The 15,477-nt window shown below is 44.5% G+C and overlaps 3 protein-coding genes across 6 annotated transcripts in view; all 3 read left to right on the top strand.

Annotated features, from left to right (window-relative positions):
* LOC139066146 (zinc finger protein 585A-like) overlaps nt 1-15,477 on the top strand; it is a 42,834-nt gene that overhangs the window by 18,290 nt on the left and 9,067 nt on the right. The window contains exon 1 of one of the 2 annotated variants that reach the window (XM_070548170.1): nt 9,368-9,574. The exons of the other annotated variant lie outside the window; for it this stretch is intronic. The gene's annotated coding sequence lies outside the window, so the exon portion shown is untranslated. Of the gene's footprint in view, nt 1-9,367; nt 9,575-15,477 lie in introns of those variants that run through there. 2 annotated transcript variants of the gene reach the window in all.
* Nucleotides 318-8,164, top strand: LOC139066179 (E3 SUMO-protein ligase ZBED1-like). 2 transcript variants are annotated; one of them, XM_070548362.1, is made up of 3 exons: nt 318-7,172; nt 7,269-7,433; nt 7,599-8,164. In XM_070548362.1, the coding sequence occupies exons 1-3, from the start codon at nt 7,002-7,004 to the stop codon at nt 7,815-7,817; spliced, it is 555 nt and encodes a 184-aa protein (XP_070404463.1). In that variant the 5' UTR covers nt 318-7,001; the 3' UTR covers nt 7,818-8,164. The 2 variants fall into 2 exon arrangements, with proteins under 2 accessions (XP_070404463.1, XP_070404462.1); XM_070548361.1 differs by having other exon boundaries at nt 318-7,433.
* Nucleotides 8,175-9,280, top strand: LOC139066186 (zinc finger MYM-type protein 5-like). 2 transcript variants are annotated; one of them, XM_070548374.1, is made up of 2 exons: nt 8,175-8,717; nt 8,841-9,280. In XM_070548374.1, the coding sequence occupies exons 1-2, from the start codon at nt 8,540-8,542 to the stop codon at nt 9,047-9,049; spliced, it is 387 nt and encodes a 128-aa protein (XP_070404475.1). In that variant the 5' UTR covers nt 8,175-8,539; the 3' UTR covers nt 9,050-9,280. The 2 variants fall into 2 exon arrangements, with proteins under 2 accessions (XP_070404475.1, XP_070404474.1); XM_070548373.1 differs by having other exon boundaries at nt 8,175-8,545; nt 8,618-9,280.

Genomic DNA, 15,477 nt, shown 5'->3' on the forward strand with positions numbered 1-15,477 from the left:
CTAAAATTCTGTATAATTAATGCGCATCAGACCCACGTGACCACAGAGCTAGCTCCATGGAAAGGCCTCAGTAGAGCCTCGGTCTGGCTTGGAAACTGCTCCGGGATTTTGAGTCTCTGTGTTTGTGTATTTTTTTTGGATATTTTTTGTGCAATTGTTGGACAAAATGACTTGCTGTGACATTAATTGCACTAATAGAGCGTCCAAGGAGTCTCCACTTCATTTTTTTCAGTAAGTAAAATTATGTTTATGTATTTTAGGTCACTGCCGAGCTGAGCTTAGATTTTAACATGTACTGTTTAACCATGAAATTTAAATGTAATAGGGTAAAACCCAGTGCATTTAACATAATGCTGCACTTTAGAAAATGGGTTGAAATATAACATGTTGGTGGAGCTGGGTTCCGACTATCGGCTTGTGGAGCTCTCGGGAGACCGATGTTTTCCACCCTTATCCCCTCCCCGCAGCCCGGTCCATCTCTGTCATGGTCTGTGTCTGCATCTTTCCCCATCTGTCTCCTGATGTCCTCCATCCCTCTCTAGATTCCCCTTTTGTGTCTCATTATAGCACCCTCATGTGTCCTTTGTCTACGTCTTATTATGCGTGTCTTCTGTTTGTAGCTCCAGCCTTTTTGTCCCCAGCTCCCTACTGGTTTGCTTCATGTTCTCTTGGTCTCCCCACCATATCTCTATAGGTCTATTATTTCTGTTTTGTGTGTATGTCCTTCTCCAGCTATTTGTGTGTGTGTGTGTGTGTGTGTGTGTGTGTGTGTGTGTGTGTGTTATTCCCGTCAGGTCCGGTGTCCCTTCCTCCTCCTCCTCCCTGATTAGCTATTGCCTTCACCTGGTTCTCACCCCACACACCTGCAACTCATCTCCCTCTCATCTTCCCAGTCTATTTAAGCCCTGTCTAGTCACTCTGTGTTTGTTGGTTCATTGTTGTTTGTATTATTGTCAGCATTTGTTCGTGCTCTATGTTGAGCTTTACGTTTCCAGATTTTGGTGCTCTTGGTGAGCTTTCAGTGTCCTGAGTTCCTGGACTTTTGATTTTTGGTTTCCTGCCCCTTTGGGATTTTTTGGGCACATCTTCCTCAATTTAATTTTAAACGCTCCTGCCTCGTGTCATCTGGGGTATCTACTTCTTGGGTCCTAACCTCCTCCTAACACGCAACGTGACATCAAATGGCTGTAAAAAATGCAAAATCCACGTTTAAATCTGATATTATTAGCTCTAATGAGCATAACCTAAGAGTACTATTTTCTACCGTGGATGAGATTTGAAATCCTTTGTGTGCAGGTGGACTTAAAGTCTCCTCGACTACTGCTGAGAGGTTTCTGGCATAATTTATAGGCAAAACTGAAACTATTCAAGCTCAAATTCCCCAGCAATTTAGTTTTATTGATGAAGAAATCTGTTTTGATTCAACTACTATGAATTCCTTTGACTCTGTGCCCCCAGATATGTTGGATGAAATTGTTGGAGGGATGAAACCATCCAGCTCTGCACTCGACATCATTCCATCCTCTATTGTTAAAAATGTTTGGCCAGCTATTTCAAATATGGTTCATAATGTAATCAACTCTAGTCTGCAGTGTGGGCAAGTTCCAAAGAGTCTGAAAGGAGCTGTAATCAAACCCCTTCTAAGGCTGGGCGATTACCGTATTTTCACGACCATAATGCGCACCTAAAAGTCTTAAATTTTCTCCAAAATGTACGCTGCGCCCTATGGTGCAGTGCGCTTATTAAGTTGTTGTGAGACGCGAACGTGAGCGAAGACAAACCTGTGGATCTGCCACACCGTCATCAACATCCTCGCTATTTGCCTCAGACTCCGGCTGTGAGTCTCCGTCCACTTCCTCTGCTTCCAGTTCAAAAAATAGCCGTACTATCTGAACTGCCTGGTGGACATTTATCCTTCTCATCATCCTTTATTAAAGCCTAATAAAAGCTTACTAAACTGCAGCGACAATATATCTGTCTGGATCGCTCCAAAATATGAAGTTTACCGTCCATATCAGTCTAATTGTTTGTTGTTACTCCGTTCGCGCCACTCCTTTCCCCGCGTAGCGGCTCCTTTTTGAGGCACATCTCGTTACTCGTGCAGCCTTCCTCTCTCTCTCAGCTACATAATGATACTTTTTATCAATTGAATATGTGAGACTTCCACCAACAGCAAGAGGATCTCATGTTTTTGTGGGTTTTTTATGTTCACAAGCACATTCCCTCTCACGGATTACTAAACTGCTGTTTTGACAAGTTATCAGATTGTCTAAAAATAGGTCGTTTTTTAGTTTAGTATAACTCCGCTTTTATGTTGCCTATTAAAAAAATTTAAAAACGGGGGTGTAGTTTATAATCTCCTTTTTAAAGCTGAATTGAAAACGAAACTCAGGGAGGCGGAGTCTTGCTGCTACAGCGTACCAAATCAGACCTGTTCAAAAGACGCGGATACGCGTCCATGGATCCCAGAGGGTTCATTAAACACAATTAAAATCACACTATTTTCTTGGGCCTATTAATAACACACATATGATTTTGATCATGTGGAAAGTTTATGTGGTTAAATCCACCAACTACCGGTAAACACATTCTGAACTTCAACACAGCGCATCAGCACTTGAAGCGGCGCTGCGAGCAGCTGCGACACAAAAAGTACCAGAACCGCTCACGGCGCATGCGCAATCATGCATCAACACTGCTCGCCCGCTATTTCCCTAATAACACACGCTGTTCGTTTTTATTTCTACACGTTTTTTACTCACAAAGATTGTCAAGAAAGCGTGTTTGTCGTGTTGATGTCAAATTAAACTGATCACAAAACACAGATTTACTTTCTTTATTTCGTTTTCCTCATCCAACCCCATAAATCCCTGTGTGTCCTCTTGCAGCACTCCCGGTGTACGCCCGGCTTTAGTAAGAGGGAGACCCGCGATTATTGCTTTGTCGCGCTTATCTCATTGAAAATGAATGGAGGAGAGGCGAAGTTGCCTCCCGTGTGTCGAGCCCATTAGAAGAGCACGAGCCGTCAGCGCACGCAATGAGGAAGTGCACGTGCGCTCTGAACCAGGTCTGAACCAGGACTAGACCAGTAAAGTGAAGCATGCTTTTGGCTGTTTATAATTTTCACAATGTCTGGTTTGCACTGATATGTTCCGAGTCCCGAGCCCGCACAGATGTTTTACCGTGCCCGCGCCCTATAACCGCCTTTTTTATGTGTTAAATACCAAAAAGACACCCTTAACTGAAGCTGCTCCCTATAACATGGTGCGCCCTATGGTCGTGAAAATACGGTAATTGAATTTTAATCTCAATTACGATATGGATTTTTAATGATCATGAAAAGAAAAAAAATCCGATTTTTTTGTTCGTTCATTTGTTTCCCCCGTGCTGCTTTGTGTGTAGTACAGCGCAGCACCGCATGTAAGCCTGTGATGACACTCTCTCACATTAGCCACGTTGTGTGAGGCACAACATAACAAAGCGCTGGAAGCCCGGGAGACTATGTTAGACTGCTCTCCCCACAGCCACCCCCATGTGTGCTCGTCTTCAGCAGTGGTGCTAAAGTTTCAAGCAAGGCTAGTGTGTTAGCAGTCACACAGAAAAGATAAGGGGGAGATAATGGCTGAAGAAAGACAACCGCTGGTGGAGAAAAAAGGAAAAATTGCTTCTGTGGTGTGGAAACACTTCGGGTTCGAGGAAGCAGATGTGTGTCAGCAAACAATCAGGGCCGGCTCTAGGTAATTTGGTGCCCAAGGCGAGACTGCCCATTTGCGCCCCCGCCCCCCCCCCCCCCCCGCACGCACGCCTCTCACCCAAACCCAAGTCCACCCACCCACCACACATTGGAAAAAGCAACTCCACAGTTATTCCTTAGTTACTAATTTTTATTTTAAATATTCACACAGCAACTCTTTAAAGTCAACAGCCTGAAGAATAACTGTAAGCTTGAACAATAAGTAACCTGAGAATATTACAATAACCAACGACTCAAAATGTCGTGCAAATGTCATTGGAGGATGCAAAATCAAAAGCAGCATTAAACTGTGCAATCAAAAGCAAAACTCAAATATCAGTGTCATCATAAAGAAAGTTCTACTTTCCATTATGTTCTACTGCTGTGGCCAGTCAGCAGGATCCATGGGGCCAGCAGCTCCTACATGTTCACAGACATCTGTTGAAGCTGATGATGTCTCTTCAGGCTGTTGGATTGGAGCACTGAGTCTGCTGGTGTGTTCTTCTGTGAGAAAATACACACACACACACACACACACACACACACACACACACACACACACACACACACACACACACACACACACACACACACACACACACACACACACACACACAGCAACTTAAGCCTCTGATGCATGAATGAAGAACAGTGCCACTTTCACATTCTGTATTCCTCAGTCATGTGCAGTGATGCTTTTCATTATTTTTAATGTTACTGGACTTTTTATTTTATTGATATTTTTTAATCTGTTCTATGAAAACATGAATAAAATGATCAAAAACAGGTGGAAGTGACTGCATCCATGGGGAATAGTTGAAAAAACATATGTCTCACTCTCAGGTGCTCTTCAGCATCAAATAAATGTAGAATATGAGGAAGAAGAACCGGTGATCTGAGGCACTCTGAGGATTTCATTTATTAAACAAGGAAACACCGATGCGGGACCGGCGGCAGCGGGGGAGTCCCCGCCATGGCCACGGCGGTGCCGCCCGCCCGATGTGTCTGACAAAGTTGAAATGTTGCTACACACACACCTAACGTTCTTCTGATATGAAAATATTAAATTCATATTGTATGCGTACTTAAAACTTGAATCGAAGTTCATAAAAAGGCTGCAATCATACTCCAAAAAACGGTAAATAATCTTACATTCTTCATCATCACAGTGAGACTCAACAGGTGTAAAGACAGTCCCGCCCCCATGGTGTCAAGAGGTGCCTGTGTGGCTGCAGATATGTCTCACTGCATCTGGACACGACGATTCAAAAGTAAAATTAATTGGTTAAAGTTATGAGATAATGTATTGTGAATGTAAACAGCTAGCGAGGGTCCGTCCGTGGGCCGTGTGTGGCAGGAGAGGCAGTTAGCTAAAATTGGAACGCAAAAAGTTCCTTTGCCAAATTTATAAAGTCTACATACCTCTGCTTTGGGCCCATTTTTTTCTTCCTCCTTCCTTCGCTTTCGGAATGCTGATCCCGGTGGCTTAGGTGTTCTTTTCATCGTAAAATATCAAAAGTTTAAACGCGACGACAACAGGATGTCCTACAGTGCTGCCCACGCACGTGATCTACGGCACCCCTGACGGTCAAATGCGTCGGAGCGGTGGCCCAAGCGGGAGCTCGTCATGCAGCCAGATCATTAGAATTTAAATATTGATGTTTTAATTTCATGTCATTTCAGAGGGGAATTTTGAGTATGTAGAGAGTGCATTTCATATAACAAACATAAATTTAATAAACTTTTTTTTTTTTTTTGGAAATTTTGCGCCCTATCCAACAGATGGCGCCCCAGGCGGCCGCCTGTGTCGCCTGTCGCCAAAGCCGGCCCTGCAAACAATAATATGTAAATATTGCAGTGCTTGTGCCACAAAGCAACACAACAAATCTTTTTAACCACTTAAAGTAATCACACAAAGTGATATACGATCAGGCAATGAAAGAACAAATAGAGAAGAAAACCGTCTCAACCCCGACAGCTTCCACTTCCCAAACATCCATTGAGGACACCCTGTCCAACACAACAAAATACCCAACAAGCTCTCAAAGACACAAAGAAATAACGCCATTGCTTTTTTCCTTGCCAAAGACCAGTGCTCCATTAACACCGTAGCTAATGTGGGATTCAAGAAACTTGTCGAGACTTTAGATAAAAGGTACGACTTGCCATCTCGAAATCATTTCAGTCGAGTGTGTCTCCCTGCTCTTTATGATGAGTGTAACCAGGGCGTTCTAAAGGACTTTGCTAATGTTAAATATTTCGCCACCACTACCAACCTGTGGTCAGGCCAAACATTGGAACCGTATATGAGCCTCACGGTTCATTTTATAGATGCCGATTTCAACATGGAAACTAGATGTCTACAGGCGTCTTATTTCCCAGAGGATCACACAGGGCAGAACATCGCTGCTGGACTGAGACAAGCGATAGCTGCTTGGAACCTAGATGAGGGGAAACTCATCTGCTTGACCACAGACAACGCCCGCAACGTAACACTGGCTGGCTGGATGAGGCTTCAGTGCTTTGGACACAGACTCCATTTGGCCATAGGTAAGCTGGATATGATTTATGGATGTAATTATTAGAATTGAATGAAAAAATTACCATACAGTGTTTACAACCTCAGGCTATGCATGTCTAAAAAAACCTTTATGAAAATGCAGAGGCCATCCCATTTTTATTGTTTAATTGTTTACAGTCATTACCTACCTTTTTTGATTTTTCCCACATAAGTGTGATATTTGAGATTTTGATTCATGAGTGATATAACTTGCTTTGACATTTTATTCAATCTTTAACTAAAGGCCAGTAGTAGTTTAAGTAGGTGGCAAAGTGCTCTTTATATTTATTCTGTTTATTTTTATACAGTGTATTTTTGTACTTTTCAGTTGAACTTTGTATCTCAAGACAAAGTTACTGTTTGTTTAGTAATTTATTTATTCAAAATGAATCCGTTATGAATTAATTATATGAATGAATACGTAATCTGAAAGATATTATTTCTCTCTCACACACACAAATGATAGTCCTATCTGTGGATTGGATTATATATATACATTATAACAAATAAATTAAAATTAATATCTTAACAGAATGTTCTTTTTTTCCCAATCACAGAGAGAGCCATGAAAGATGCTAGGATTGATTGGGCAATTGGGGTCTACAAGAAGGTGTTCAGCACCTTCTCCTACAGTTGGAAAAAGAAGAAGGAGCTGGCCAAGGCGCAGAAGGCCCTGAGTGTCCAACAAGATGGGGTTCAAGGCAGGCAATGGTTTCCAGAGTCCTCGAGCAGCAGAAGGCTATTGCCCAGGTCCTCTCTCAAGACAGGGGAACCCGGCTCTTCATCCCCACATGGCAGGACACTGATGTCCTTGAGGCCATCAGCAAGACCCTGGGCCCTCTGGTTGATTTCACAGATGCTCTTTCTGGTGATAAATATGTGAGTGTGTCCTTGGTGAAACCAACACTACATCTCTTCAATAACTCAATCCTGGCAGACCAAAATGATGACACAGATCTTTCCAAATCAATCAAGAAAAAAATTCTGGACTACCTAAATGAAAAATACAGTGACCTACCAACCCAGGAGCTGCTAGACATTGCCACTGCCCTCGGCCCGAGGTTCAAGATGAAGTACAGCAGTGAAGTCAGCCAGGAGTCAGTGAAAGCCAGATTGACAAGAGAGATGAAAGAGATGACAGTAATAATTCTATTCTAATATAATTTATAATATACATTTATTCAGATTTGTGTGTAGTAAAATCATAATTTAATTTGAAGCTTTAATGTTAAAATCATAGTTTTACTACACAGACAAAACATGTTTTTTTCTTTCACACTCTGACCTCTAATTTTTCCCTTAAAGGAGACTCCAGTGATGCAGATGCCTACTGAATCTGATGACACAGAAGAAGCAAAGAAGAAGAGGAGGAAGAAGGGCCTCGGCAGTTTCTTCAAGGTCCCTGAGGGCACTTCTCCAGGTGGTGCGGGGCCTGCTTTACATCCAGACGAGGTCATAGCCTTTGAGCTGCAGGCCTACCTCCAGGTAGCGACTCTTGACACTGAGGAAGACCCCTTGGAGTGATGGAAGCAATCCCAGAAGCTCTTTCCTAAGTTGTCCCTCCTTGCGAAGAAATATCTTTGCATCCCAGCCACAAGTGCCTCTTTGGAACGGGTCTTCAGCACAGCTGGCAATATTGTCACCTGTCTGCGTGCATCTCTGAAGCCAGATCATGTCAATAGGCTTGTCGTTCTGGCTAAAACCTTACATAAAGAAAGAGTGTAAAAGTAAAGGACTTGAGCATGCACGTTTGTTTTCTATTTTAGTTTTTAAAGATCAGTAGTTTAAGTCGTGGAGTTAATTTCATGGCTAAATGTTCTTTATATTTATTCTCAGTGGCGGCTGGCCACTAGAGGGCGATAGCCCCCCCCCCCCCCCCCCGATTTCCCCATTGTTTTTAATTTTTATTTAAAAAAATAAATAAATCAAATTAACAATAATCACATATTCTAAGTTAATTGTGTGTTTTGTAGCAAAAACAAATCATATATATATATCTGTATCATTGGTGAGAAGCTCCTTGCCGAGCGGTGGAGGCGACAGAAAGATCGCCCAAACGGCAGTGAAGCAGCCAGCCAATTGCTGACAAGAAAATCAAACTCATAGGAATGGGAATGCATCCAATCAGCGTCGTCGATTCAGAAGCCCGAAGGGCGATAGAGCTACTGCCCAAGGCTGTTCGTTGATGTTCGGGTTGAGCTTGACAGTCTCGACTACTGGAGCAAGGTGGTGACGCAGATGCAGTGATGGACGTGAGTGCGCCTACAACGAGCATGGATACCGGATCTCAGCAGCCACTGAATTCAGTTCGGTCTCTTCTCCAGTATCCGTTCAAGAGGAGAACAATGGTTGAAAAACTTAATGTCAAAGAGCTTGGACCAGATCAGCCCGAAGTAAAGATAAGCCAGCAGGACAAGGAGAAGGGTAAACTGTACACACGTGGCTTCTCCCGAAATTGGTACACCAGGAAGGCTTGGCTAGCTGGATGCAATCACGCTAATGCTTTATTTTGCTTTCTGTGTTTGCTATTCAAAACGACTGGGACAGATAAGGCATGGATTGTGTCAGGAGTTACAGACATGAAACATTTTTCTGAGAAAGTGAAGAAACACGAGTCATCCCGGGCACACATGGACAACACGGTGAAGCTAGCCATGCTAGGCAGAGCTAACATTGCCATGCAGCTCGACGAGGGAAACGGAAGAAACGGAGGACGTTTGGCCAGGGAGAACAACAGCAGCTGGGTGCAGAGGTAAGCTGTACATTACATTTCTGTGAACAAGACAATCAGAATCAGAAATCATTGGTTGTCCCACAAACAGGGACATTTGTTTAATAACATGTACATTGTTTAATGTGCAATAACTGTAAAAACTCATTTCAACACACATACTTATAATACATATTTAATCATGTAAATGTGTATTTCATGTAAATTTGTACATACATCAATCTGATTCCATTTTACTTGTTACACTTCTGCTGCAGCAAACAAATTTCCCAGCTTTTGGGACAATAAAACATTTCTGATTCTCGATGAGATGTTTTTACATTTGAAGTAAAAACATCTGATTGAGAATCAGAAATGTTTTATTGTCCCAAAAACTGGGAAATATGACATTTGTAAGAGGATACTGATGACATTATTTCCTATGAAAGTGTTTCCTATGTACTTATCTGTTGTTTTTTATTTATCATATGACAGGTTTGTGACACCATCCTGAGCCATGTGTAACGGAATTGAAGTGATGTAACTATCTAGAGTTGTATTTTAATACACTGTAAGTAGTTCACTTTTTATAAACAGAAGAATAGGCTGTTTTTATCATCAGGGAGTTTAATTAAACACTCTGTATTGACTTTGAGACAAGAAAAGAGAGAGATGGGATCGTTTGAGAATCTTTAATTTCTGAATTATAAATTCTAAACAATCTACCAGGACTAACTCTGTGATGGATGAAAATGGATTCGGATGTTGGTGCGTGTGTGTGTGTGTGTGTGTGTGTGTGTGTGTGTGTGTGTCTGGTTCAGACTCTCTAGGCTGACGTCAATGAATCTGGTCGTCTTTGTTATGACTAGATATCACGAGGCTTATAAAGTGATGACATGAGCCGCTATTTTGCCGTGTACGTACCCAGTGGGGGTCTCCCAGGTAGATCAGGAAATGCCAGGTCTGGAGACCTCGGATGTACGCTGGAGCTGTCGGTGCAGCGATCACAACGTTTCAAAGCCCGTCTGGAGGGTCGACCCCGGTACCGTTCGGCGGCGTTGGCAGGTGCTCTTATTTTGAAAGGACGTCGTCTGGTTGTTAAACGACGAAAATCTCCAACTTCACAGTTCTTAGTTTAAAGATGAAAACACATCTGGCCAGGCTGTGCTTTTCTTTAGGATGACGGTGACTAGAACTGAGGTCAAAATGGAACTGCCTTAAAATGGCGTTGCCTTGTTTTATATCTCTGAATTGTTGATAAGTTGGAGTAAAGTGGATTGGACACTTGAAGTCAACACCAGATTCTCCTGCGGCAGCCGAAAGCTCTGATTGGTTGGAACAATGTGTCATGCGTTTCTATGGAGATGAGGATCAGTATGTCTGTGCCGTAGTCCTGGTTTCATTAAACATAATTCATGACATATTTATTTCACAGATCATTCACTTGATTATTGTTGATCAACATCTGTTTTGCTTAATAATTTTAATCACAAATAAAGTACTTTGATTAAGTAAAGCTTCTTCTTCTCCTTCGGACTCTTCTCCTGGAATGTAAACAGTCTGAGGAACACCCGACCTTGGTTTTTCTACACGGTGTTATTGTGCACAGGGGGCAGCTGTGTGGAGCTGAAAATAATGAACTTCATAACCTTACATATCCCCCCTTTTCAAGGTCAATGTGGTCCTTCAAGAGACCACTTGGTCGTTGAACAAACCCAAGTTATGAAGAATCTTGACAACAGAACAGGATGCGATCCCAAGGGAACAGCCATCTGTGGTGAGGTACGAACCCCACGCCGGAGAACAGTCTCGCATACTCCTCAGGAAGAACACAAGTCAGCAGGTTATTAATTATTCCCCATGGAAGCCATAAACGAAGCAACAGCAACGTCATATCCTCACGGGCAATAAAGCAAAGCAGGAGCAAATCTTGAACGTATCCACGAACAGGGTAGTATTCCAATTAAAAATCGATTGTTGTATCCGCAGGCAGGGTAATATTCCAAATAAAAATTGAACTTTGAAAGAGTACTTATCGTAATCCACAAAAAGGGAAGAGCAGGTGACAGTAATCCCAACGAATGAGGTGTCCCAGCAGCCATGCCGGAACCACAGTCGTCCAAGGCCAACGAGCCGGAGCACCCTCAGGAGTAGTCGATGCAGATGACGAGTCACGGATCCACCCCCAGGACGCAGGATCCTCACAAGCTCAGCAGAGGAGAGAGAGCACAGTGTAGGCACTTCAATGTAGACACGACAAAAGTGCATTTCATGTCATCAAAGAAATAAAAATAATAAAAACCTAACTCTATGAGTGCCTTTTGTACTATGTGTTAGTTTTAAGTGTAATTACCCATTAAGTGAAGAAATGGATGCAGCCCTGACTGTGTAAGATGCAAAAAGGAATGATGCGAGAAGCAGAAAAATGAAAGAAACCCTAACTGGTATCAGTGAATCCTCACTGTAAATACTTGTGTCAGGACAGGGGCAAAATTGGTTATAGCCCAGTAGGTTAAATCAAAGAATTGATAATCACAAACATAATTTTCACTGTTAAAATCAACTGGTCAAAGGTACTATAAAAAACAGAAATGTAAATCAGTACTAAAATGTAAATCAGTGGTTAGTAATCATGTTCATGGTAATGTACCCCTAAGGAATTGTGATCAGTAAAGATTTAAAAAAAGCAAAAGTTTGGACAACAGTACTATGTGACCTAACCCACTCACTGTTACCTGGCCTTTTACCTGACTCCAGGAGCCCACAGCACGTCCGTCTCAACACACCTTAAGTCTGCACGTGACGTATAACAGGAAAGACAACCATGTACACTCACAAACAAACAAATTTGTGTAATCAGAGATAGAAATCTGTGGAACCAACGGGACGTATTTATCACCCCCCTTTTGAAGTCAGTGGATTGTTGTTGTTGGCATCGGCCAAATCTGTGGGACCCTTGTGCAGTTTGATATGGTCCCTGTGTACCCATTTGTAGACGGGCGCCTTGTTTTTGTCGGCGATCTTGATCAGATACACGACCGGAGAGATCTTATCTGTAATCAGGTATGGACCCGACCATCTGGGCAAAAGTTTCTTAGCCAGCTTCCCCGAGGTCCCATTGTTGTTACCCGTTTTGGGAGCGAAAATGTAGTACCAGGCCTGATCACCTACATCGAGTTCGGAATGTGAGGCTTTCTTATCGTAATAAGCTTTTCTGCCTTCAGCTGACTTTTCCAGAGATGCCTGTGCGAACGAGAATGTTGCAAGCAGGTGAGTTCTCAGGTTCTGGTCGTAGTAGTCGTGGTTTAGAAGAGTCTGAGGGGGCCTGGCTGGCGGGACTGACGCGATGGCGTCGTCCGAGCAGTGTTGGCACGCAGCAAAACCCATGCCAAGAGGGCTACGTCGGTTCTGGGCGTAGCGCACCTCGATGTCGAAACTTTGAAGAGCCAGCAGCCACAAAGCGATTCGCAAATTGGTCACCACACCATCTCTGATGCGCTGACTGTTAAGGAAGGTCACCGGCTGGTGCTGTGTCTCAATGATGATTTTCTGTCCGCCAATGTAGTTCGCAAAGTACTTAACTGCCCACATGGTGGAAAGCAAAGCCTTTTCACAGTCCGAGTATTTCAACTCAGGTCCAGTCATGAGCTTACTAGCATAGGCCACGACACGCCAGTCGCAGTCATGAATCTGGTAGAGACCAGCACTCAAACAGTGAGCTGAGAAACCAACCTCAAGATGGAACTCCTTGTCACAGTCGGGGAGCGCCAAGCACGGAGCCGAGCACACGGCGGCCTTCAGGTCATCCATGGCCTGCTGGTGCTGCTCCGCCCACTCGAACGCCACATCCTTCTTCAACAGATTAGTCAGAGGTCGTGCCAACTCAGCGTAATGTTCCACGAACTGACGCGAGTAGTTGCAGACCCCCAAGAAGCTGCGAAGTTCGGAGACGTTCTTCGGAGGTGTGATGGTGGCAACACCCTGAATCCTGCCAAGCTGAGGCTGCACTCCCTGTGGTCCCACAAGGACGCCAACGTACTGAACTTGCGACCTGCACCACTGTCCCTTGGCGAGAGAGATCTTAGCACCCGCCTCCGCGAGCTGACCCATGACATGGTCCAGCTCGGCCAGGTGGTCCTCCAACGTACGCCGACGAATAAGAATGTCGTCGACATAGATGAGCGTCCCACGCTCTCGAGCATCGGGGCAGGCCTTGTTCAAGAAGATGTTGAACTCAGCTGGAGAGTTGGAATAACCAAAAGGACACCGGGTGAAGGTGTACTGCCGGTTGGCAAAGGAGAAAGCAAGTTTGTGTTGGTCCGATTCGTGGACGGGAATCGTCCAAAATCCAGATGCAATGTCAAGGGTGGAAAAGTACTTAGCATCTTTCACTTTTGGAAGCTCCTGCTCCAGGCGTGCCATAGGCCACCTAGACAAGGGGACCTGTTTGTTGAGTTGCCGGTAGTCAATGGTAAGTCGCCACTTACCATTAGGCTTCATTACCGGCCACAACGGAGCCGAGTAGGTGCTGTTGCAGGGTCGAATGACCCCGTTAGCCAAGAGGCTGTCAATGATTTCCTGGACTGGTTCTATGGACGCCAGGGGAATCTTGTATTGCCGCACAAAGGACGGCGGTGCATCTGGCCTGGTAGGAATCCGGACTTCATGGATAGTGGTCAGACCACAGTCCAAGGAGTCAAGTGAAAGAAAATCCTGGTACTTTAGCAAAAGTTGTCTTAGCTGGTCTCGCTCGACATCGTTGGTGAGAGCATCCGCTTGGTCTATGACCTTCTCAATCTGTAACATAAGTTCCGGGGGTCTACCCGGTGGCTTCGAGAGTGGCGGTGAGGTCAAAATCGCGTCCCCCCGCGAAAGACTTGCCACAGAAGGGCGTCCGCCTGTGTCAGGCCACGGTTTGTACGGTTTTGGCTTCCGCACACGTGCAAACAGTTGTCCGGACGCACCGCTGATTCTAGCGTCAAGGCGTTGGAGACAGTCCAACCCTATGAGCATGGGCATCGTCATCTCCTCGCTGATGTACACGAGGTGTTTAAAGGACATGCCTCCTATCGAGATGTTGACCTCAGTCGTCGCAGCCGCGGGCGATGGAGCGCCATTGAACTCGTTAAAATCCTTTGGGCCCGAAATGAGTGTGGGGGGTGAGAAGTCCTCCCCCCTTTGTTCGCACATGCTGCTGTAAAGAGCTCCGCTGATGAGCGAGATGTCCGCTCCTGTGTCTAATAATGCGACACAGCGATGTCTCTGATTTACAGTGACCTCCACCGCGGGCCTATTAGATCCCTTTCTCACGACCAGAGGTGCAAGCAAAATTTTTTCAGTCACGGCGGTAGCAGTAGTGGTACTGGGGTCGTCATCTGCGGGTTCGTCGCCTAACATCGCCACGGATGGAACGACCAGTGAGGTGTCGTCGCTTTCCTTTGAGGTGTTGTTGTTTTCCTGTGAATCAGAACCTGTGAAAACATCAACCTGCAGCATTTCAGTCTCATTTTGCGGCTTCTCAGGCAAACACGGAGTCTCTGACCAGGTCTCCTGAGAATCACGCACAAATTGTTTGACGCCCTCGACGTCTTTCTGAAGATTGCAGATCATGTTCATCATGTTAGTCATCATTGGAAGGAAAGCGTTTTGCATCGCCTGAAGTTGAGATGATAATTGCATCGTTACCTCTGAGTCCATTTTCCAAAATAGTAAATAGTCTTTTCCTGTTTTATTTACTAATTTACTCTTCGAATTTCGCTTTCTAATTAGATGTTTATTTAGAAACAACCTTACCTGTAGACTTTTTAAAGAATTAGTTACAGGGAAGCTAGGCTGGTGAATGAATATTTTGGGCAAAATTGTTCAATAATGCCAAAAATATCATTGTCATTTGACCTGTCCAAGATGGCGGGTCGAGCTACGTGTCGGGCACCTAAGATGGCGGACCGCCGCGCATGCGTCGTCCGACACCCGGCTTTGATCCCCGTAGCAATCTCACGATTCTAAACACCGTAGCGTTTATTAGAACCACCGCTAACGTTACCTTAAAGTACTCCGTACCGGAAGGTTTAGCGGATTAAAGGACGCAGTTCCGCTGCGTCGGAACGGCTAGAAAGCTTCGCGGGACGCGTTCCCGAGCCTTCTCACCGAGAGTGGCTAGTTAGCTCGTCGGCTAATGCTAGCGAACGCCCTGTAGCGACCAGGGTCTCAAAATTGCCTCGATCAACCAACGGGCGTCTCGCTCCGTGATCAAAAGGGTTTCAATAGCGTACGCAATCTGGATGCAGTATCGCTCTGCGGTTGTTCTCGACTGACAGCGTTTACCGAGCAAGTTAAGCTACGGTAGGTGCTAATGAGAATTCCGACAAAGAACAGCGCGGATCCTGCGCTTTTCGAACGGAAATAAATTTCCGACGGAGTCTTCTGTCTCCGATTACACAAATGGATGCACACAGTGTCACAAACACCGCGACA

Source organism: Nothobranchius furzeri, chromosome 2 (assembly GCF_043380555.1).
Source record: "Nothobranchius furzeri strain GRZ-AD chromosome 2, NfurGRZ-RIMD1, whole genome shotgun sequence".
In the NCBI taxonomy this organism is placed as follows: domain Eukaryota; kingdom Metazoa; phylum Chordata; class Actinopteri; order Cyprinodontiformes; family Nothobranchiidae; genus Nothobranchius; species Nothobranchius furzeri.